Source organism: Hemitrygon akajei, chromosome 27, assembly GCF_048418815.1.
Source record: "Hemitrygon akajei chromosome 27, sHemAka1.3, whole genome shotgun sequence".
Lineage (NCBI taxonomy): Eukaryota > Metazoa > Chordata > Chondrichthyes > Myliobatiformes > Dasyatidae > Hemitrygon > Hemitrygon akajei.
This window is the reverse complement of record NC_133150.1, coordinates 30,802,119-30,824,881: the sequence shown is the minus strand read 5'-3', so window position 1 is coordinate 30,824,881 and position 22,763 is coordinate 30,802,119. Positions and strand designations below refer to the sequence as shown.

General features: G+C 40.1%; 1 protein-coding gene across 1 annotated transcript in view; it reads left to right on the top strand.

Annotated features, from left to right (window-relative positions):
- lrig2 (leucine-rich repeats and immunoglobulin-like domains 2) overlaps positions 1–19,520 on the top strand; it is an 83,707-nt gene extending 64,187 nt beyond the window's left edge. Inside the window, exons 15-19 of the mRNA XM_073030558.1 lie at positions 3,098–3,547; positions 4,522–4,674; positions 9,240–9,398; positions 10,636–10,920; positions 11,996–19,520. Of these exons, the coding sequence (XP_072886659.1) occupies positions 3,098–3,547; positions 4,522–4,674; positions 9,240–9,398; positions 10,636–10,920; positions 11,996–12,237 (1,289 nt within the window). The 3' untranslated portion in view covers positions 12,238–19,520. The remainder of the gene's footprint in view (positions 1–3,097; positions 3,548–4,521; positions 4,675–9,239; positions 9,399–10,635; positions 10,921–11,995) is intronic.
- The last annotated feature ends 3,243 nt before the right edge of the window (positions 19,521–22,763 follow it).

Here is a 22,763-nt window from a genome sequence, read left to right as displayed (position 1 = left end):
TGAAAAGGGAGTAGAATGAATCAAACTGGATGAAGGACAACCAGACTAAAAGGTTGACAGTGTGGTGAATGTGACAGTTTAACCTCCAAATCATCAATTCTTACATCATTGCAAGAGTGAGCGTAGCAAAAGACACAAGGCGGTCATCCTGCATCAGCAAGGTCTTTCCCATGCAGAAATTTCACAGCAGATAGGAGTTTCAGGATGTGCTTTCCAAGCTCTTCTGAAGAAGCAGAAAGAAACTGGCAAGGTTGAGGACCAGAAATGCTGTGCTTGGCTACAGAAACTGAATGCAGCAGATAAGAGATACATCAAACTGGCGTCCCTTCTAAATCGGAATAAGTCCAGCACTGCTATTAGTTCTGAACACACAGAAACCACTGGAACTCAAGTCCAACCCTCTAGTCTGGAGAAATTTTGTCAGAAGTGGCCTTCATGGAAGAGTTGCTGCCAAAAAGCCATTCCTCCAGTGTGGAAACAAAGCCAGTGGACTTGCTTACACATAAAAACACATGGACCGGGGTGCTAAACAATGGCAGCAAGTTCTCTGGATTGACAAATCAAAATTTGAAGATTTTGGCTCACGCAGAAGGCACTTTGCTGTTGGCTGCAGACATGGGTCCATGTAGTGCTCTTAAGTTGTTCTACAGACAAAGCACAGCGGAGGTTCCCTGCAGGTTTATAGCTGCATTTCTGCAAATAGAGTTGGTGATCTGGTCAGAATTAATGAAATCCTCAATGCTGAGAAGTACAAGTAGATTCTCATCCATCAATGTACAAAATGCTGGAGGAGCTCGGCAGGTCAGGCAGAGTCTGTGGAAATGAATAAACAGTCAGCGTTTCAGGCTGAGACCCTTTGGGACTCGTGCATCACACAGTACGTTTAGGAAGGTGTCTGAAAGGTCCCAACTTCATTCTGCAGCAGAACAATGACCCAAACACACAGCCAAAGTCATAAAGAACTATCTTTAGCAAAAAGAAAAGAGTTCTGCAACAGATGGTATAGCCTTCACAAAACTTTAATCTCAACATCATCAAGGCAAAGGCTGGTCACACCAAATACTGATTTGATTTAGGGTTTATACCGTTTACTGGCCTTTTGCTGACCTTTTTGATATTTAGAAACTTCATTTCATTATTTTGAAAGCATCTTAACTTTACAGATTTTTTTACGTGTGCCTAAGACTTTTTTGCACAGTACTATTCAAGTTATCAGATGCACTTTCAATTGTTTAAACTACCTACTTAACACTTTGAGTGACAGTTAACTTTGCAGAATTACAAGTTTACATATTTTTTTACAATTGGAACACATCCCAAATGACAGAATCTCTTTGAAGATTCAAATACTGCTGGATGCTCTGAAGAGATTCTAAGCCATAGTATTAATGAGCAAAATGGACATGTCCTAACGTGTGTATTGAATGGCAGAGCAACGTACAAAATGCTAGAGGAACTCAAGGTCAGGCAGCATCTATGGAGGGGAATAAGCAGTCAACCTTTTCAACTGACACCCATCATCAGGAAAGGAAGGACGAAGAAGCCAGTGGCAAATGTGTGTCCTTAATGATATGTTAATAAAAGTTGCCTCCTTAATGCCTTCCCTGACATTAACATGGTGGGGGAGAGGGGGTTCAATGAGGGCCAATTAATGTGAACATTTATTTATTGTCTTTTCCCATCCTATTACAATGGTACAAAATAAGGATAACCCATGCTGATTGGCTTGTTTCCGTGGCTGTGAAGTATCAGTCAATCTTGCCTTGTTTAATAGAATATTGTTGCAAATATCAAGTATCAATTGCCTGGTCAGTTTCCAAAGCAAGTATCTTAAGTGTAATAGGCAGACCGTGTTTCTTGGAGATGATGGTGCCTGATTATTGCAGGGATGTTACATGTAAGCTGGTTCATTTTGGGACTGCTTCGCATTTGAGTTAACTAATATTTATGAGAGTTTAGTCATAGGTATTGATATATACAAGTTGGATGATTGTAGCTTTGGGAGGCTCTGTACAAGTTTTTGGCATTGGTTTGCAGTCTCTAATTTGTCAACCGCATTGCCAATCTAACTTCTGAACAGAACTACAGTTGCAAAAAAAAGTTCATGAACCCTTTGCAATTACCTGGTTTTCTGCGTTAACTACTCAAAACGTGGTCTGATCTTCACCTAACTTACAATAATAGACAAACACAATCTGCCAAAATTAATAAAACGAACAATTGTACTTCTCATCAATACCCAGCACACCATTTAAGACACAGGAATAAATGAACCACAGAATGGTTTAAAAAGAAGAAAATCTGTCTTTTGGAAGGAACAAGTCAGAGTCCATACCTTAACCCAATTGTGATGATGAGGCATGGCCTGAAGAGGGCTGTTCATGCAAGGTATCCCAAAATATTGATGAGCTGAAACAGTTTTGTATGGAGGAATGGTCTAAAATTCCTCCTCGCCATTGTGCAAGTCTGATCAAAAGCTACAGGAAATGTTTGGTGGAGGTTATTGTTGCTAAAGGAGGTTCTACCAGTTATTAAATACACAGGCTCACATACTTCCTCCAGCCTGAACTGTGAATGTTAGAGGATTATATTCAATAAAGACATGGAAAGTACAATTATTTGTGTGTCATTCGTTTGGGCAGATTCTGTTTATCTGTTATGGTGACCTAGATGAAGATCAGACCACATTATTTGAGTAAATAATCAGAAAACCAGATAATTGCAAAGAGTTCACAAACTCTTTCTTGCAAGTGTGCATACAAAATGCTGGAGGAACTCAGCAGATTAGGCAGCATTTATGGAGGGGAATAAACAGTCAATGTTTTGGTCCTGAGTTCCTCCGGAATTTTGTGCATGTTACTCTGAATTTTCAGCATCTACAGAATCGCTTGTGTTTCTGAAAAGAGCAGGATCTTTGTGACAAAAGTATTATGGCTGCCAGGTGCTCTCGCAGAATTTTAAAGCAGTAGTATTTCTTTCATTGATGTTTGAAACTTTTAGCCACTTGTTTGGTCCAAGTCTCTAAACTAATTTTCCTACCTTCCTTCCCATCACCATTCCTTTTTCAACCCCACCTGCACCCCACCACCTTTCACAGAAACTCCTTCATTTATGCGACCTCTGGAAGATCGAACTGTTGCCAGAGGAGAAACAGCTGTTCTGCAGTGTATAGCTGGAGGTAGCCCCACACCACGCCTGAACTGGACAAAAGATGATGGTCCTTTGGTTGTAACAGAGAGACATTTCTTTGCTGCTGCCAACCAGCTTCTGATCATTGTGGATGCAGGACCAGAGGATATTGGGAAGTACACGTGTGTCATGTCTAACACGCTTGGGACAGAGCGTGGTCACATTTACTTAAACGTGATTCCAACTTCGAGCTGTGACTCCATGCAGAAAAGCTCAGTCTTCGAGGAGGATGGCTGGACAACAATTGGAATTGTTATTATTGTTGTAGTGGTTTGTGTGGTTGGCACTTCACTGGTGTGGGTAATTGTTATATACCACATGAGACGGAAGAGTGAGGATTACAGTATTACACACACAGGTAGGGCAGACTTCAAATTGTGTGTTTATTAAGCTATACAGTTTATGAAATTTGTACTTCCAGCATAAGATTGTTGCCCAGAATTACTGGGTAAATTTGCCAACTTTCCTGTAACGGGTGCATCATCACATCACTTCCATAGATACATAGTGTAATTACTAGTGTGCATATTATTACAAATGTAAACTTTCAAAGTTCTAAGATAGTAGAGAGTGTATGCAGATTTTTTTTCAGGTAAGGACTTCAAAGTCATTAATACAGATCAAACTTCAGACTGAATAGCTTGCCAGGAAAAAGGCCCTATATAGTTGCCATTTGTCTCTTCAGTTGCTGAAGATTGCACCATATCCTCTGCATTTGGTTTCAAACCCTGGTCTAATTATCTTTGCCTAACTGATTAAGATGAAGTCCAGAATTGGGCTTTAATTCTCCATATGCAATGAAGCGTGACTGTGTCATACAAAGTAAGGTTGCACGCTTGACCCTAGTACTTTAATCAAGTGCAATTGTTCTTTTGAAAGGATATTCAACTTTTTATTTAGATGTCTCCGTCTGACTTAGTCTGCCTGCTGAGTCTTTGTGCATCGAGATAATTTACTGTTTAAAATAAAAAGGTGGTTTGCATTTAATAAGGCGTTAAGTAGATCCACATGTAATTGTTTCTAGAACCATCCATTGTTTTAATTTCCCTGGTGAAAGAATTAAAGCACTAATTAAAATGCATGGTGCTCATATTTGCAGATGTGCAAATTATATTATAAATCTATACCAGCTTGTATAGGATAATTCAATGTAATGGACTTCAAAGGGATTTATTTGGGGGTGAGTGGTAGAACCCGTATAGGTTGTGAAGTAATAAATTTGGGATGGTTTAAAGGCATTATATGTAATTTGATATCTGTTGCTTTAAGATGTAACAAGATATATAGTTCTTGTACCCCCGTCTCCAGTGATTCCACTTTTTGTTTCCCCAGATGAGATGAACTTGCCTGCTGACATTCCAAGTTACCTGTCTTCCCAAGGAACACTGTCGGAGCCTCAGGAAGGCTATAGCAACTCTGAGGCTGGCAGTCACCAGCAGCTCATGGCATCTACTGCCCATGGCTATATACACAAAGGAACAGATGGTCAGCAAAGATGTGCCTCCTTTTTATATTGTCTTTTGTTTTACGGTATTGTGTTTAGCTTGAGGTGAAGCAGAATTTTGGTGGGTAAGTGGTGGGGGAAGAAGAGAGAGGAGTAGAAAGGGGAACATGGTTGCAAATATCAGGTGAAGTTGGGGAATAGTGTAACTTTAATATACAAAGTATAATTGGTACAGATAATAGAAAGGAACAATGAAACTGAACATGTAATAGTTAGGATTCCATAAGAGTAGAATTAGACCATTCAGTCGTTCAGGTCTGTTCTGCCATTTGATCATAGCTGATTTAGTTCCCTTTACAACCCTCTTTTTGCCTTCTTATAACCTTCAAAGCCCTGACTAATCAAGAAAGTATCAGCCTCCTTTTTAAAGTTTGAATACTGGAATTGGGATTTTATGTTGAAGTTGTTATAAGACATAGGTGAGGCCTAATTTGGAGTATTGTGTGTAGTTTTGACACCTACCTACAGTAAAGTTGTTAATAAGGGTGTTGAGAAAATTTGAGGATGTCTTAGGACTGAAGGACCTGAGTTATAGGGAAAAGTTGAATAGATGAGGTCACTATTCCCAAGAATATTGAAGAATCGGAAGATTTGAGAGGTATATGAAATTAAGGTGCAAAGATAGGGTAAATGCAAGCAGGCTTTTTTCACTGAGGTTTGGTGAGACTATGACTAGAGATCATTGGTTAAGGGTAAAAGATGAAATGTTTAAGGGAAATAAGAGGGAGAATTCACTCAGAGGGTTGAAGTGGTGGTTGCAGGTTCAATTCCAACATTTAAAGGAAACTTGGATAGGTACATGGATGGTAGGGGTGTGGAGGGCTACAGTTCAGGTATAGGTTGATGAGACAAGGCAGATTAATGGTTCAGCATGGACTCGATGGGCCAAAGGATCTGTTTCCTTGCTGTAGTGTTCTATGACTCAAAGTATACCCAATGACTGGGCCTCTACAGCCAACTGTAGCAATAAATCCCACAGACTCACCTCCCTCTGTACAAATAAATTACTCTTCATCTCTGTTCTAAAAGGATGGCCTTCTTTTCTGAGCCCTCTGGTCCTACACTCCCCCACTATAGAGCTTAGATCAGCGGCCAATCCAGACATTGGAAGTTTTGAAAGGAAGGAATTTCAACCAGGTCCACTGCCTGAGGATAAAAGCCAGTAGTGGGAGGGTACAGAGAAAAACAGCTTTGATTAGCAACCAGTCCGCGTTTGGGATTGATTAGCAAGAACAAATTAAAGGAAGGCAGGGGCAAGTGCAGTGGTCATCATTTTGAGTGGACATAGTCTGAGTGGTGATCTTGAGGCTTTAGCTCTTTGAAGCTTCAGTGAAGAGAGGTTCCACTCAGAGAAAGCGAAGGAAAGAAAAGCTCAAGTTTTTTTTATATCTGCTCAGCTAGGACTGCAGACATGCCAGGTAGGATGGTTGGAGGTCTCCCTGCCTTCTGACATCCTACAAGAGCATTCAGAGTCCCTGACAACTACAACTGTGAGGAGTGTATCCAGCTGCAGCTTCTAACAAACCATGTTAACAAGTTGGAGCAGGAACTGAATGATCTCCGGTTCCTTCGGGTGGCTGAGGGGTGATAGATACGACGTATAGAGAGGTCGTTGCACCTAAGGTGCAAGACACAAGAAACTGGGTAGCTGTCAGGAAGGAGAAAAGGGTTAAGAGCCAGGGCAGAGTACCCCTGTGGCCTTCTCCCTGAGCAACAAATGCATCACTTTGGATACTGTTGGGGGAGTAGCCTAACAGAGGAAAGTCGCAGTGGGAGAGTCTCTCGACACTGAGTCTGTCTCTGACTCAGAAGGGATGAGAGGTGGGAAAAAGAGGCACCCTATGATGATAGGGGATTCATTAGAGGAGCAGACAGGAAGTTCTGTGGTCGGAAATGAGATTCCCGGATGATATGTTGCCTCCTGGGTGCCGGGCACTTGGATATCTTGGTTTGAATCCTCAGCACTCTTAAATGGGATGGTGAACAGCCAGGAGTCATCCATGGAGGTACCAATGACATGGGTAGGATGAGTTTTGAGGTTCTGCATAGGGGGTTGGATGCTAAGTTAAAGGGCAGGACCTCTAAGGTTGTGATTCCAGGATTGTTACCCATGCCATGTGCTAGAGAAGCCAGAACTAGGAAGATTATACAGTTTAATATGGGGTTAAGGAGTTGGTGTAGAGGGAGGGCATAAGATTTTTGGATCATTGGGCTCTCTTCCAGGGAAGGTGGAACCTATACAGAAGGGACAGCTTACTCCTGAACTGGAGACAGACTGATATCCTAGCAAGAAGAGCAAACATGAGGAAATCTGCAGATGCTGGAAGTTCAAACAACACACACAAAATGCTGGTGGAACACAGCAGGCCAGGCAGCATCTATAAGGAGAAGCACTGTCGACGTTTTGGGCCGAGACCCTTCGTCAGGACACAGACCCTGACGAAGGGTCTCGGCCCAAAACGTCGACTGTGCTTCTCCTTATAGATGCTGCCTGGCCTGCTGTGTTCCACCAGCATTTTGTGTGTGTTGTCCTAGCAGGAAGGTTTATTAATGCTGCATGGTGGGATTTAAACTAGAGTTGCAGGGGGGTGGGATCCGGAGTGCCAGAACAATTGGTGGAGAGATTGTGGAGGCAGATATTGACAAGACCTCAGACAAAGTTAGTTATCAAAATGTTGAACATGTGTGACCAGCGTTCTGAGCTGCATATATTTCAATGCAAGAAATATCATAGGAAAGGCAGATGATAGTGCTGAAGATGAGGTAGCTGGTTTACAAGCAGACAATGTGTAATGAGGAGAGGCTGTTGATGGGGCAAAACTGCAGTCAACAGGCTGTGTTGCAATGTAAAAGAGGAACAAAATCAAAGTGTGAATACAGGACTGAGGGTGTTTACGCAAGGTTACAGAATAATGATGTTGTAGGCATCACTGAATCATGGCTGAAAGAAGATTATAGCTGGAAGCTTAATGTCCAAGGATACATATTGTATCAAAGGGATGGGCTGGAAAGCAGAAAGGGCAGCATTGCTCTGTTGGTTTAAAAAGAAAACGAAGCCATATCATTAGAAAGAGGTGACATAAGGTCAGAAGGTGTTGCATCATTGTGGATAGAGCTAAGGAACTACATGAGTAAAAAAAGACTCTGTTGGGAGTTGTATACAGATCTCCCAAACAGTGGTAAGAATGTGGCCTACAAATTACAACAGGAGATAGAAAATGCATGCCAAATGGGCAATGTTACATTAGTCGTGGGGGCTTCAGTATGCATATAGGTTGGGAATATCGGATTGTGCTGGATTACAGAAGGGGAAATTTCTGGAATGCCTCCACGATGGCTTTTTAGAGCAGTTTGTGCTTGAGCCCACTAAAGGATCATCTATTCTGGATTGGGTGTTGTGTGATAAACCAGAGTTAATTGGAGAGTTAAAGGGAAAAGCCTTGAGGGGTAAGTGATCATAATATGATCTAATTCACCCTGAAATTTGAGAAGGAGAAACTAAAGTCAAATGTATTAGTATTACAATGGAGTAAAAGAAATTAGAGGCATGAGAGTGGAGCTGGCCGGAATTGATTGGAAAAGAACACTGGCAGGGATGACAGCAGAGCAGCAATGGCTGGAATTTCTGGAAGCAGTTCAGAAGGCACAGGATGTATACATCTCAAAGAGGACGAAGTATTCTAAAGGAAAGATGACACAACCGTGGCTTACAAAAGAAGTCAAAGCCAACATAAAAGCCAAAGAGAGGGCTTATAATAGAGCAAAAATTAGTGGGAAGTTAGATGATTGGGAAGCTTTTATAAAGCAACTCAAGGCAACTAAAAAAAAGTTCATTAAGAAGGAAAAGGTGGAATATGAAAGTAAGCTAGCCAGTAATATTTAGAGGATACCAGAAGTTTCTTCAGGTACATTGTATAAAAGAGAGGCAAGGATGGATATCACTCGGCTGGAAAACAATGCTTGAGAGGTAATAATGGAGGACAACAAAATGGCGGATGAACTGACTAAGTATTTTGCATCAATTTTCGTGTATAATAGCAGCATGGTGGAAGTTCCAGGTGTCAAGTGTCATGAAGTGTGTGGAGTTATCATAACTGGAGAGGAGGTTCTTGGGGAAACTGAAATGTCTGAAGCTAGATCAGTCACCTGGACCAGATGGTCCAGACTCTTTCAGTCTTCTGAAAGAGGTGGCTGAAGAAATCATGGAGGCATTAGTAATGATCTTTCAAAAATCACTAGATTTTAGAATGGTTCCAGAAACCGAAAAATTCCAAATGTCACTCCACTCTTCAAGAATGGAGAGAGGCAGAAGAAAGGAAACTATAGGCTAGTTAATATGCGTAAAGACTAGTCAGACATGTCTCGTATTGTATTCTGGGTCAGATTGGTTTCTTGGAGTTTTGCTTGATTGTCATGTGGCTAACTTCCTCTGTAAGTGGGCGCATCATTTTAGCCTTATTTGTTGTCATGTGAAAGTAGATGAAAGTTTGTGTTTTCTATGACATGCTGATTTAATTCTGAATTAATCAGATTTTTGTTTCAATAGGTATTTGCTATGTAGATAATGGGAGTGAAACTGATGCAGACATTCTGACCACACCGCTTGCAACCAATCTGCATGGGAGAATGGGTTCCTTGTATGCAGGAAGAAGCAGTTTTCATCCAAGTGAGCCCCATGAAAGCCTTGCGCAGCAGGCCAATGCAGGTATGTAGCAATCATTAGGATGGATGCTAATCAGCTTGTGTATAGACTTCAATATACAATGTAGTACAGGAAAACACCACTGGGCCCAGAGAATGCAACCATTTCAGGTCTGTACAAGATTATTCTTGTTCCTCTCTTGATGCTTCCTCTATGTCAGCTAGATTCTTTTGCCAGCAGTCTCACTCTTTTTGGCAATCAGTAGGTTCGGACTTGCTCGAGGATAAGTGTATAATTTATGCTGTCTCTGAAGCCAGCACAGGGGAAGAGCTGCAATTGGAAGCCGTCTTTATTGGATGAGCTATGAAATCAAGCTTTGGAGGATGTATAAAATATCTGCGGTACAGTTGAAACTTCAGGAAGTTCACCAGCATTTTTAAACAGCTATGGCAAAGCAGAATATTTTTTATTTTATTCAGAGATACAGTGCGAAACAGGCATTTCTGGCCATTTGAGGCGTGCTGATTTAACCCTATCTTAATCACAGGACAATTGACAATGATCAATTAACCTATTAACCAGTACATCATTGGACTGTGGGAGGAAACCTATGCACTCACGGGAGAAACAGATGGCACCAGAATTGAACTTTGAACTCTGCTCTAAGCTGTAAAAGCATCATGGTAACCGCTACTCTACTGTGGTGCCCAATAATTCATAATTGAAAGAAATTTGCTTTTGAATATTAAGATTTATATGCCTAGAATATATTTTGTACTTTTTGTATAACCTAGAATGCTTTATAACCAACAGTGTACTTTTTTAGGGGGGAATGTCATTGCTGTTGTAGAAAAATGGCAGCAAATATACAAACTAACCTCCGTAAATGGTGCACCGTGGTCAGCCGTGCAGCTTTTTATTTTTGCTTTAATATTGCAGTGGGAGAAAGAGAGAGAAAACAATCCACATGCGTAGACAACAATCAATATATTGTTCTTAGGGGTGGGGGGTAGTCAATCCCTCTTAAAGAAAGAGGTCCATTCATCACACACAAAATCTAGCCTGACACCAGTGAAGCTTTCTGACTTGAAGGTCAGAACTTTATTCAGACAGCTGCTGCAGTGGTTAGTGTAGAGGTTTTAAATATGCTTAAAAATAATTTGTTTTGTATCAATTGCCTCTCAAAATTGTAAGCTTATGGGCTAAATATAGATCTTTCTAGTCCATAAGTAATAAAGCAAAAAAAGCTTGATCTTTGAAGTATTGCACAGTTTTAAAAAATTGCAAAATGTGATTTCAGGTGGTACTTCGGGATCACTGGTGATTTGCTCAGATTGTTTTGACAGCACCAACATGTATGCAAAGAACAGAGAGTACTGTCCCTATACATTCCTTGGAGAGGAAGATTCTCTTGATCATGCTCTAGCCAACTTTAAGGGACAATTTCCAAAGGACAGCTTTTCAGTTCACAATCAGCATGAAGGCACGGCCACAGACGGTCTGACTGCAGAAGCTGACGTGTCCGTTTATTTGACAAACCATGATAGGATATGCAATCCAAGTATGACTCAGCAACATCGCATGGGTAAGTAATATACTTTGCATGTATGTTCTACGTAAATGCATGCGGTTACTAGAATATCAAGAGATCAAAGCTATAGCCATTTGATTTTTAGAGCACTCGTCTTGCAGTAAACGTAGTTGAGTGAAAGCTGCAACCTTAAAAGGTTTCAAAGCAAAATTACTAAAAATCACAAAAATGTTGGAAACTTCCAGTAAATCTGTCATCATCTGATAAAGAAGAGCTGCATTAGCTTTCTTTGGCAAAAGCAATGAGAGTCCAATGTGGCCTCTACAACTGTGCTTCAGAGATTCATTCTGTGCAACACGTTTCTGATGGTTTAAGATCTGTATATCCCACTGTGTAAAAAGAGATTTCTTAACCCAGTTAAGTCTACCATTTTGTGATGCTACAATTCTGAAATATTATTGATCCTGTGCGGATATTTTAAGGCCAAGATCACTTGCAGCCAAGTTTAGATCAAAATTATTTCACACTGAAAAATAAACTTTAGTTTTCATCAATCATTCAGATTCTTTTCATTTTCTCTTGTATACACAATGATATTTAGTAGCATAAGTGCCAGCATTGATGTCAGTTTGAAGATTTAGTGCTGTAAATCCTGACTGCTTTATTTTCTTTTGCACAATTTTGGTTCTGATGTTGCTTACATTGGCTTTGCTTATGTACTTTTGATTATGTTGTTGTTTAAGAATAAAACAGAAGGGAAGATAAATTATTTCATCAGGTGTTAGAGTTTTTCGAATAGGAAACAGAACTGTAAAATTAGAGCTGTATTTTTAGGGTTGATATATATTAGTGGTGTCTAATGTTCACTGTTCCCCAAAAGATTTCAGAGAATGAGGATAGACCTACAGCTGCAGACTAGAACTGCTCTCTTTTCCCCCCAGTGGTTGGATATAGAGGTTAGTAGGGTTACAAAGCCAAGATCTGATGAAATCCACATCAGCTATTAACTGAAAAGCAGGACAACTAACAGGGCTGATTGGCTTTCTGTTTGCTAAAAGTACTAAGGCTGATGCTGCTTGTTTTTAATTTCTTTACTGATTTCTACTTTACCAATTTATGTTTTTAATAGAATCCTGCCCACGGCTTTCACGGGGTTTGAATGCAGATTCGGGACTGCACACATATCCACACTATTTGCATCAACCTGTGAATGTTCATGAGAATCCACGGGCTCTCATGGAAGGCGAAGATGAAGCAGAGGACGGACCTGAACCCTGTACAGCTAATAGCAGACCAACCCAAAGAAGCCCTGAGCAGAGCACTGACAATGAGAGGACTCCAGCTGTTCAGGCTTATGGTGCCACTACGTAGGTCATTAATGCACCAAATGCAAACATATTATCAGTACTCTGAGCAACGCAACCTTCACCCACTACCTCAAAATGCTGACACTGAGGCCAAACACACCAGTTGTGTATGTCTTTGAGGCTCAACATATCTTCATTATTCTGCACTTTTCAGACTTAAGTTTTGTTAAGGAAAGCATCCTTGAAAGCAATGGCAGAGGAATAATTTTTTTTTCCCTAAGTGCATTTTTTTTTGTCAGTCCCGATTACAAATAGTAGTATGAAATTTCTGTTCTAAAACTCTATCACCAATTTCTAGGTAAAGAAAGCAACTGGAAGTAAAAGAATGATCCCTAAAATGTTGGTAAACGCTCTTAAATTGTATAAGGATAATAGAATGTGGCTTGGAAAAAATATCAGCTGCAGGAAACATGACCCTTAAGCCACATTTTTTTTTTGTGTAGTAGTCTCTCTTGTGACATTTTAACTCATCTGTCAAATTTTTCACTGACGTTAATAGCCTGTATTTTCAAGATATTGATGCTGTTCAGCTTGGTGGTTTCCAAACAGGATCTGGTATTGTATAGATATTGCATGTTTTGCAGTTCAGGTGAATACTTTACACTACAGTGTTGTTAAAATCACTGCAAAATGTAGAGGTTCTAACTGACCTCTATGATAGCGAATGATATTTTACTATCTGAATTAAATTTGCACCAACAGTTGTTTGGGTTGTGGCTCTGTCAACTTTCAAATTAGATTTTTGAACATTTTTGCCAGTATAATAACAGCGTTAGAAAAGAAGCCAAAAAACAGTTTCTTTTTGCTCTTGAGGTCTAGCCATTGCAACATCTGGACTGCGTTATGGTGTAAAACATTATGCTTGAACTGTGCATTTTGCCTTGGTACTGTCAGATTAATTCTGTGGCAGACCTTGATGATCTCAATCACTTGAGTCTCTCAAAATAGCCATGCTCCATTTGTAATGAACCGTCACATGGCATGTATTGGTGTGTTGCATCTTGCATGGAAGATGGGGCAAATTTTGGTTTAACTTTGAACAGCTGTGGAGCATAAAATGATGAATTGTTGTTATTTTGAAAGTGCAAACACTGATCAAGCAGGTTTATGGATTCAAGACCCAAGTTATTTGTGTTTGTTCAAGATCAGATTTGGAACAACAGCATTGACTTCCCAGAAGTGAGTGGCAAACATGAAATGTTCAAGTGCTACTACACTTGTTGTTGCATAGTCATTGGTTCACACTTCATTTTGGTTTTCCCTTATTAAGTAGCCAGTGGGACAAACTTCCCAGGGAAGGGGAAGGATATATAGCTCTGAAACAGTCTTGAAACAGCCCCCCAGTCACAATTTTAATTTCTTACTTTGGGATCTTTGTTATAGATTGACTCTTGCATTTATAACTTATATCAATAATATGTTACGTATTCAAGTAATCTTGAATATAAAGCCTTGTATACAGTTCATTTTTATTATGGGTTTGAGTGCTTTCTCTGAGAATTGGTACAGGTGATGACCATATGGGCCAGCATCTTCAATTCCACCATCTGCCGTTTACATAATATTTCCTGATATTTGAAATCAAGTGAAATCCATGATCTTATGTGACCAGTTCATTACAGATCAGTAGAATACTGTGTCATTAGGAACCTGTTTCCTGGGTTCAGAGGTCTCTGACCTCTAGGCTTCATAATTTCCCCAGAATTTAAGAATCTCGTGCTCAGTCACACATAGAAGTATTGGTGCAGTACATCATTTGGGGTAACCAAATACTGATGCAGATATCCTGATGGACAGATTTAGAACTTAGGAATTCTGCCTTCAGTTAAGTGCCTGTTCCTTAACTGTCCATACCTGCATTGGACTCACTGTTGAAAACATTATCAGACTGCACTTGTACAGTACAAACTATTCCAGCTATTCAAGTGGCATACAACTTTAAGTGCTGACATTTAATCTATATAATACAACATTTAAGTGCATCTACTACATTTGTCAGTTTTGTTCATTTATGTTTCACATTTGTTAAATCCATTCTATAAAGCTCTTTTTCAGTTGTAGATTGCTATGGAAAATTCTTTCACTTTACTGTTAAAGTAAATTTACAATGCTTTAAATTTGGAAATCCCTTTGATCTTTTGGCTGGAGATGTCACTTGAGTTAGGATGAAGTATTGGAGCCACTTATAGTTGGAGGCATCTCTAGTGTACTCAACATTTCGTTATTATAAATACAGTTTTGTTGGTTGATCCTAGAGCTTCAGTCAAATGATTGTGTATTTTAGCTGCAATCTAGCTTTAAAAATGTGTCCATGGGAACTCTTTACTGATATCAGGCTAAGACACTTCAATTTTGAATGATCATATTGGGATTTGTACTTGTACTCTGGATTGCTAATATGGGCTGTTATCACAAGAGCAGTGATTGAAGCTCTAGATTACTTGTGGTGCCTCTATCCACCATCTGTGTTCAGTGTGTGTGCATATGTGTAATCCAGTAGGCGTCCAGTCATCTGTTTAAATTAAATTGGCATCTAATATGCAACCACATTTATTTCAGCATACCTAAGCTGAGTTATGACTGGCAATGAAACAAAGAATGGTACTTTGTTGATGACTGTTTACAAATTTGCACTGGTGTTCAACCAATAATTAATGGTTATGCTTAACTACACATTTATTTGTCCTTGTACTTTAAGCAATGATAGTATATTCTGATTTGTAGCATTGGAGTGATTAATCATCTCCATACCCAATGGTTGATTGGCTGTAATGAATTATTACTTAAACATTCCATTCCAAAGCATGTTATGGCCAGTGAAGAACTGGTGTGGTGAATTGGAGTTGGGAACAGGGTTTCTGCTTCTTGGTATGTAAGAGAATTTTAGTACACATTAAATAGGCCACTGAGCCACAACAGGTCTGTACGGTTTTTTTTGACGAATCTTCTCCTGCCCAACTTCAGCTCACTTAGCAGAATCAGAATTGGGTTACATAGCACTGACGTATGTCATGAAATTTGTTGTTTTGTGGCAGCAGTATAGTGCAATGCATAATAATTTTAAAAATCTATAAATTACAAGAAGAAATATGTATATAATTAAGTAGTGCAGAAAGAGTCAACGAATAGTGAAGAAGTGGTCATTAATTCATTTAAGGTTCAGTAATCAGATGGTAGAAGGGAAGAAGCTGCATCTGAAGCGTTGAGGGTCTCTCTTCAGGCTCCTGTACCTCCACCTTTATGGTAGCAATGAGAAGATTGCATGTCCTATGCCACCTTTTTGAGGCATCACCTTTTCAAGGTGTCTTGAATGCTGAGGATGCTAGTGCCCATATTGGAGCTGAGTGTACAACTATCTGCACCTTTTTCCAATCCTGTGCAGTGGCCCCTCTGTACCAGACAGTGATGCAACCAGTTAGAATGCTCTACGCAGTACATCTGTAGATATTTGCAAGTATGTTGGTGACATAGCAATTCTCCTAAACTCCAATGAACTTTAGCTGTTGTTATGCCTTCTATGTAATTGCATCAATATATAAGGCTCAGGATACATCCTCAGAGATGCTGACACCTAGGAATTTGAAACTGCTCACCATTTCCCTTTATGATACCTCAATGAGGAATGGTGTGTGTTCCCTCAATTACCCCTTGCTGAAGGCCACAATCAGTGTCTTGTTCTTACTGATATTGTGTGCAAGGCCGTTGCTGCAACACCATTCAACCAACTAATTCTGTCAACAATAGTTGTGTCATTGTCAAATTTGCAGATGACGTAGGGGCAGTGCCTGGTCACACAATTGTGGATGTAGAGAGAGTAGAGCAGTGGGCTAAGCACACAACCTTGAGGTACACCAGTGTTGATTGTCAGCAAGGAGCAGATATTATTTCCAATCCACACTGACTGTGGTCTCCCAGTGAGGTCAGTTGCAGAGGGAGGTATAGAGGCCCAGATTTTGAAGCTTGTTAATTAAAACTGAGGGTATAATGGTATTGAGTGCTGAGCTGTAGTCGATTAAACAGCAGCTTGACATAGATATTGCTACTGTCCAGGTGAGCTGAATAGAGAGCCAGTGAGGTTGCATTCACTGTGGACCTATTGCAGTGGTTCCACGTTCTTGTTTATGCAGGAGCTGTTTCTAGCTGTGACCAACCTTTCAAAGCACTTAATCACAATAGATGTGAGTGCTACTGGACAACACCCATTGAGGCAGCTCACCATGTTCTTTTTGCCCACTGGTATGATTTGCCCTTTTGAAGCAGGCGGGAACCTCTTACTGCGGCTGTGAGAGATTGAAGGTGTCCTTGACCACTCCCACCAACTGGTTAGCAAATGTTTTCGGAGCCCTATCAGGTATACTATCAGGGCCTGATGCCTTGTGAGGGTTCACCCTCTTGGAAGATGTTCTACCTTTTGTATGTGGCTCATCCGAGGCAAGTGGTTGTATAACAATGTGCATTCTTGAAGGTTGTAATTGAGATATTTCAGCTTTTCTTGAAGCAAGCATTGCAGGCTCTGAGCATCTTGCTAGAAATCTTGCAATGATACTTTCCGAGGTGAAGAGGTCATTGTAAGAAGATGGTTGTCATACATGCCAGATTACATGTTGCCAATTGTCCTGCTTTATCAGTCCACCACTTGTAGTAAATAACCAATAAGAATGGACATAGCTTTGAAAGCTACAATAATCCCATATTTTTGCAAATCTTTACCTTAGCCAACATCTGTGTCTTGGGTAATGAAAACAGGAAACGTTGAAATTACTCAAGCTAGTTAGGCAGCATCTGACCTCAAACATTAGCTTTTCTTGTCTCTGACGATGATACCTAACCTGATGAGTGTTTCCAGCATTTTTTGTTTTTTGTTTCAGATTTCCAGAATCTCTTTTGTTTCTGAGACTTGTGTGTTTGCATCACCACTTTCAATCTCCCCGCCACGAGAATTCAGTCTTAATGAGTAGATATTTGGACAAAACTTCCAGGAACCCACTTCAAATATTTATATCACTCTGACCTTATTTGATTTCTCCAATTTCTAGTTCTGTTGAGCTTTCAAGTCATTTCAGACTAGTCTTAATTTGACATCCAGTGGATCTTGTCTGGTCTGTGGAGTTCTGGGTTAGACATAAGACAGTATACATGTGAAGTTGTGGCTGTACAGTTGAGCCAGGATCAGCATGTACACAATAAATGTGTGGTTCCCATTCCCAAAGAAATGACTCTGTGAATATTCTTCCTAACCACTGTCTTCCCCAATGCAAAGATGTATCCCTCCTGCTGGTATTGTTGTTGGTTAGGTGATCAAATACTCTGGTCAGCTTATTTAGTCCGGATATACAGTGACTTTTTCATGATGGGCAATATATCCACGCTGGCCCCACTAAACTAGTCAGATTAGGTCAATAGGATAGAAGTCTTTGAAGTGATTTCTTGGGAACTTTCTACTAAGATTATATCAAAAAATATCTACCGGGTTATGATTCAGTCCCGGTAGGAATCTAAAACCACAATAGAATCGTAAGCAATTACAAATCAGGAACCTCTGCCAGAGCTTTCATGCAACAGTCACTATCCTCAGTAGAAGACAATATTGCTCTGATTCCATTTGACCCAACACATCCATGCTAAACACAGTGCCCACCCAGCTAATTCTAATTTCCTTTGTTAGGCCATATTCTTCTAAGCCTCTCCCCTCCATATAACTGTCAGTGTGCTTCTTAAATGATATTATTGTACATGACTCAACCATTTTATCTGGTTGCCAGTTCCATATACTCACCACCTTCTGCGTGGAAAAAGGTGCCCCTCAAATCCCTTTTTAAATCATCTCCTAAATCTATGTACCCTAGTTTTGGACTCCTCTACCCTGGAGAAAAGACTGCTACTATCCACCATGTGTCTCTCATAACTTAAAAACATCTCTATAAAGTTGTTCCTCATTCTCCTATGTTCCAAGGTTTAAAAATACTTTGTAATAACTTGTATGTTTTTCCCATGTGCATGCGGGTTTCCTCTGGGTGCTCTGGTTTCCTCCCACAGTCCAAAGATATACCGGTTAATTGGGCATTATAAATTGTCCTGTGATTAGGCTAGAGCTAAATTGGTGGGTTGCGGGGCAGCACAGCTTGGTGGGTTGGAAGGGTTTGTTCCATGCTGTATCTCTAAGTAAATAAATTCAAACAACCTATACTCTATGTATACACTTCATGGTTTAGTCCAAAACATTGACTCTTCCTTCCTCTCTGTTGATGCTGCCTGACTTGCTGTGTTTCTCCAGCACTTTGTGTATGTTAGTATGATTTAGTTACATCTTTGTGTCTGATGTATGGGGAATAGCCCAGTTGGGGCATTGATCATCTTTGAACAGATATATGGCTCTGATTCCATGGTTATCATTCATTTGATGCTGTCTTTCTTTTCTGTCCTCACTGCCAAAAAAATGTTACGCCAAACATTTGGTGAATTGCTGGTTTGTACCTTCTACATTGGGCCACACCACCTTTTAGGCACAATGCTAGGAGGCAGGGATTCACAATTATGGCTGTCATATCAATCTCATTGTCAAATTAAAGGAGCCATTGGTGGGGAGGTGGTGGTGGGAGGAAGAAGAAGCAGGTTGTGGAAAGATACAGAAGCATGCTGGGAATCAAAAGTAAGATAAATGGGATCTGTAGAAATGATGGTTTGAACTTTTGGAGCCAGTACGGGATTTGAAATAAGCTCAGTGAAAGTGATGTATTGGTTTTCTTGGAACAGGTGGATGACAATGAATAAACGCGCATCAAAATTCTGCATGCAGAAATGAGGCCTTTCAGCCTCTCATCCCTCTGCCAGTTCTCTGGAGCAGAACAGCCTTGGTTATTTTGTGATGCACTCAGTGCCTGATCTGAGCAACATTCAAAGATAGTTGTTTCTTTTTGCTTTAATTTTATTTAAAATACCGTTCTGCAAGCCCTCTCTACTGTGAGCAGCTTGCAGATGCTATTCAATGAATCCTGTCAGTGTAAGTACTGTGCTATGACTAAATTGCTGCCCCAGTTACTCTGCTATGAATCCACTGTTCAGGTACTGTGCTGTGAGCCTTCTCCATTCAGGTACTATGCTTAAACCTGCAGTGTATAAATACTGTGCTGTGAATCTAATGCAGATGCTGTGTGCAACTTGTGTTGACCAGAATCTATCCTTCTGTATATTTGATGCTTCACTTCTGTACATTCTGTAAAGCATGTGTACAATAAACCTGTTAATGTAAAATATTGTATTTCTGCACACAATAAAGAAATAGGAAAACTTCTGTGCTTGGAGTATTTGATTGATCTTGTGTAGCAGATGGACAAGTTTATGGAATAGTTGGAACAATACTCTTGCTTATTTACTTCCACATTGTTTTCTTGTGTACCAAATGTTTTGTAGAAAGCACAAAGGAAGTTTTTATTTTGTTTGGCGATTCAAGGTGGTTTAGCCATTTTAAACAGTTCAACAAGGGATAAACCTGTTGAGAATAAGACCATGAGTAAGCCATGTGGTTCCTCAAACTTGCTGTGATTTTGGTCTCCACTGGTGATCTCTGTTCTTGTAGTTTCCTCCATATTCCAAAAAGTAGGTTTCTCATCCATAAATGCTTTTGATGACATCTCACCACGGCATCTGGTTTCACGTGTAGAACAGTACAGCACAGAAACAGGCTCTTCAGTCCGTTTTGTGCTGTACAAATTAAACACCTAATTCAACTAATTCCTTCTGTCGATACAATGTCCATATCCTTTTATTCTCTGCACTTCCATGTCTCCGATCCTCTTGGGCCTTTAGCTTATTTGCCTCCACTACCACCCCGGCAGTTTATTCCAGGCACATACCACTGTGTGTGTCTGTGGGAAATTTGCCCCTTCACCTTAAGTGTCTAGTATTAGACATTTTGATCCTAGGAGAAGACACTGACTATCATGATTTTAAACTTCTATCAGGTGTTCCCTCAGCCTCTGCCTCTCGAGAAATGACTCAAGTTTGTTCAATCTCAGCGCACACCCTCTAATCTAGGCTGCATCGTTTTCATAACCTCCATGTTCTTCCTGTGATTGGGCAATCAGAATTGAATGCCATATTCTAGATGTGGCCCAACATAAAGCTGCAGCATCACATCCTGACTTGAACTCCATGCCTAGACAGATAAAAGTAAGTATGCCATATGCCACATTTACCATCCTATCAAACTCTGCAACCACTTTCAAAGAGCTTTACACCAGGACCCAAGGTCCCTCCAAACATCAACACCGTTAAAGATCTTACCATTAACAGTCTCTATCTCTTGTTGGCAATGCCAGTTTTGGATAGGGGGTGGGGAGGAAGACAGGAAGCTGTGGTATCTCCTTTTGTACATGGTGAGTCTAGTATCATGGCAAGAAATGAATTTGGCTGAGAATATCTAGATAAAGAATCTGTCTGGGTGGAGATAATAAAGTAAATGCTGATAGTACTCTGCAGTTTCAAATAAAAGATGTTTTCCACTGCTGGTGTAGTCTAGGACAAAGGGATGTAACCTTATGATTAAAAATCATCCCATTTAGGAACTATGTTAAACTCTGGTGGTTGTAGATGACAGAGATAGGGAACGTGCATAAAGGCATAGACATCAGTTCAATTTAGTTTAAACCTGAGATGTTTTGGCTATTCAAGGCCTTAAAGGCTTCTGGAGCCAAGGCAAGCAGATAGGTCAAGATACTTATCAGCTGTGAGCTCATAGTTTGGTAGAAAAGATAAGCCTTAGATGTTTTGGTGTATAAAAGGTGCAATTTCATTACATGCTGTTTTGTAAAATGCAAATATAGTTTTACATTGGAAATAATTAACTTGTACTTCAGGGATAAATAGTCCTGAACAGCTTAGCTCAAAAACAAGTTGTAACACATTTTCTGGATTTCTAAACCAGAAGAAGTTTCTGCTATAAAATCCAAGACTGTGAGCTGATTATCTGATGGCTCTTAATATTCGGGGTGGAGAGAGGCAGAAAGCTGTGGTATCTCCTTTAACAAAGGTTGAAGTCGGTACTGTACCAAGCTGTGATCTTGACTTGAAAGATCAGGATATAGAATCAGATTGAAGAGTAAAAAAAAATTGATAAATGAGTCTATCCATTCTGTAAGATTAGCAGTACTGTAGGACCAAGATCAAATCAAGGAATATTTGTATTATAAACAGGAAAATTTAATCAGGCAAATATCTGTGGAGGAAGAAAGAATTGATGTTTTCAGGTTGATATTCATCAGAACGAAGTTAAAATTTCAACCTGAATCATTAACACACATTAATTAGTTCATCAAGCTTAAACATTAGTTCTTAGGTCATATACCTCAGCTGAGTGTTTCTAGCATTAACTGCCCTTATTCTTGAAGAAACGCATATAGATGTTACTAATGCCACAGGAAACAGTTGAGGCCAGTTCATTGGCTATATTTATGAGGAAGTTAGATATGGCCCTTTTGGCTAATGGGATCAGGGGGTATGGAGAGAAAGCAGGTACACAGTTCTGAGTTGAATGATCATACTGAATGGCGGTGCAGGCTCAAAGGGCCGAATGGCCTACTCCTGCACCTATTTTCTATGTTTAATGTGTGGGGCTGTAACTGCTATCCTACAGAGAAATATTGATTCCGCCTCCACCTACCAGGGATCTAAACTTTGGAATGAAACCAAATTAGCTAGAAATACTCAGCAGGTCATGCAGCATCTGTGGAGAGAAATGATTTGTTGGAAGATATAGAATCAATCTGGGGGAATTACAAAGGAAGGAGATGTTGTATTCTTTCTCTCCACAGCATCTCTCCCACTGAAACTGACCGAATGAGCATGTACAGAACTTCCTGCTTTTGAATTCAATTTCCAGCATATTTACATTTTTGCTATGTTTTGGAATTCCTCTCCAAAATCCTCCAACTCTTGAACGCCATTGAGGTACCTTTTAATAATCGATTGTATTCACACACCAGCCCTCATACAGGGAGCCACGTTTTATTTCATAGAATTCCAATGGCATGCTTTGATGCATTGAAGTTAAAGGTACTGTGTCATTATAATATTGCTGCTAACGTTTCACTTTCATAAGGGCTCATTTCCACTCCATTTCTGAAGATGTTCATAGGCCAGTATAGGAACCACAGTATATGAAAGATGGGACAAGTGGATGTTGGCACAGTGCTCATATCCATTTGCTTAAGCAGGGCCTTCATGTTATTTACACATGGCCTTCAGCTTTGCTACACCATCCTAAATATTTCTTCTGTTTTGTGCATTCCTGGACACAAAGTGACCAGGAACAAGTGGGGATCTTTGCTACATCTTCAAGTGTGCTTGGAGCACATCCTTGAATCCTCTGTGTGCCAATAATGTCTGTCTGTGATGGAGTTAGAACAACATTCTGGGAGAAACACACACAAAATGCTGGAGGAGCTCAGGAAGTCGACCAGCATCCACGTGTCAGGCTGAGACTCTCCATTAAGATGAGTCTTTCACCATGGAAGAAAGGAGGAGGGGAATCAG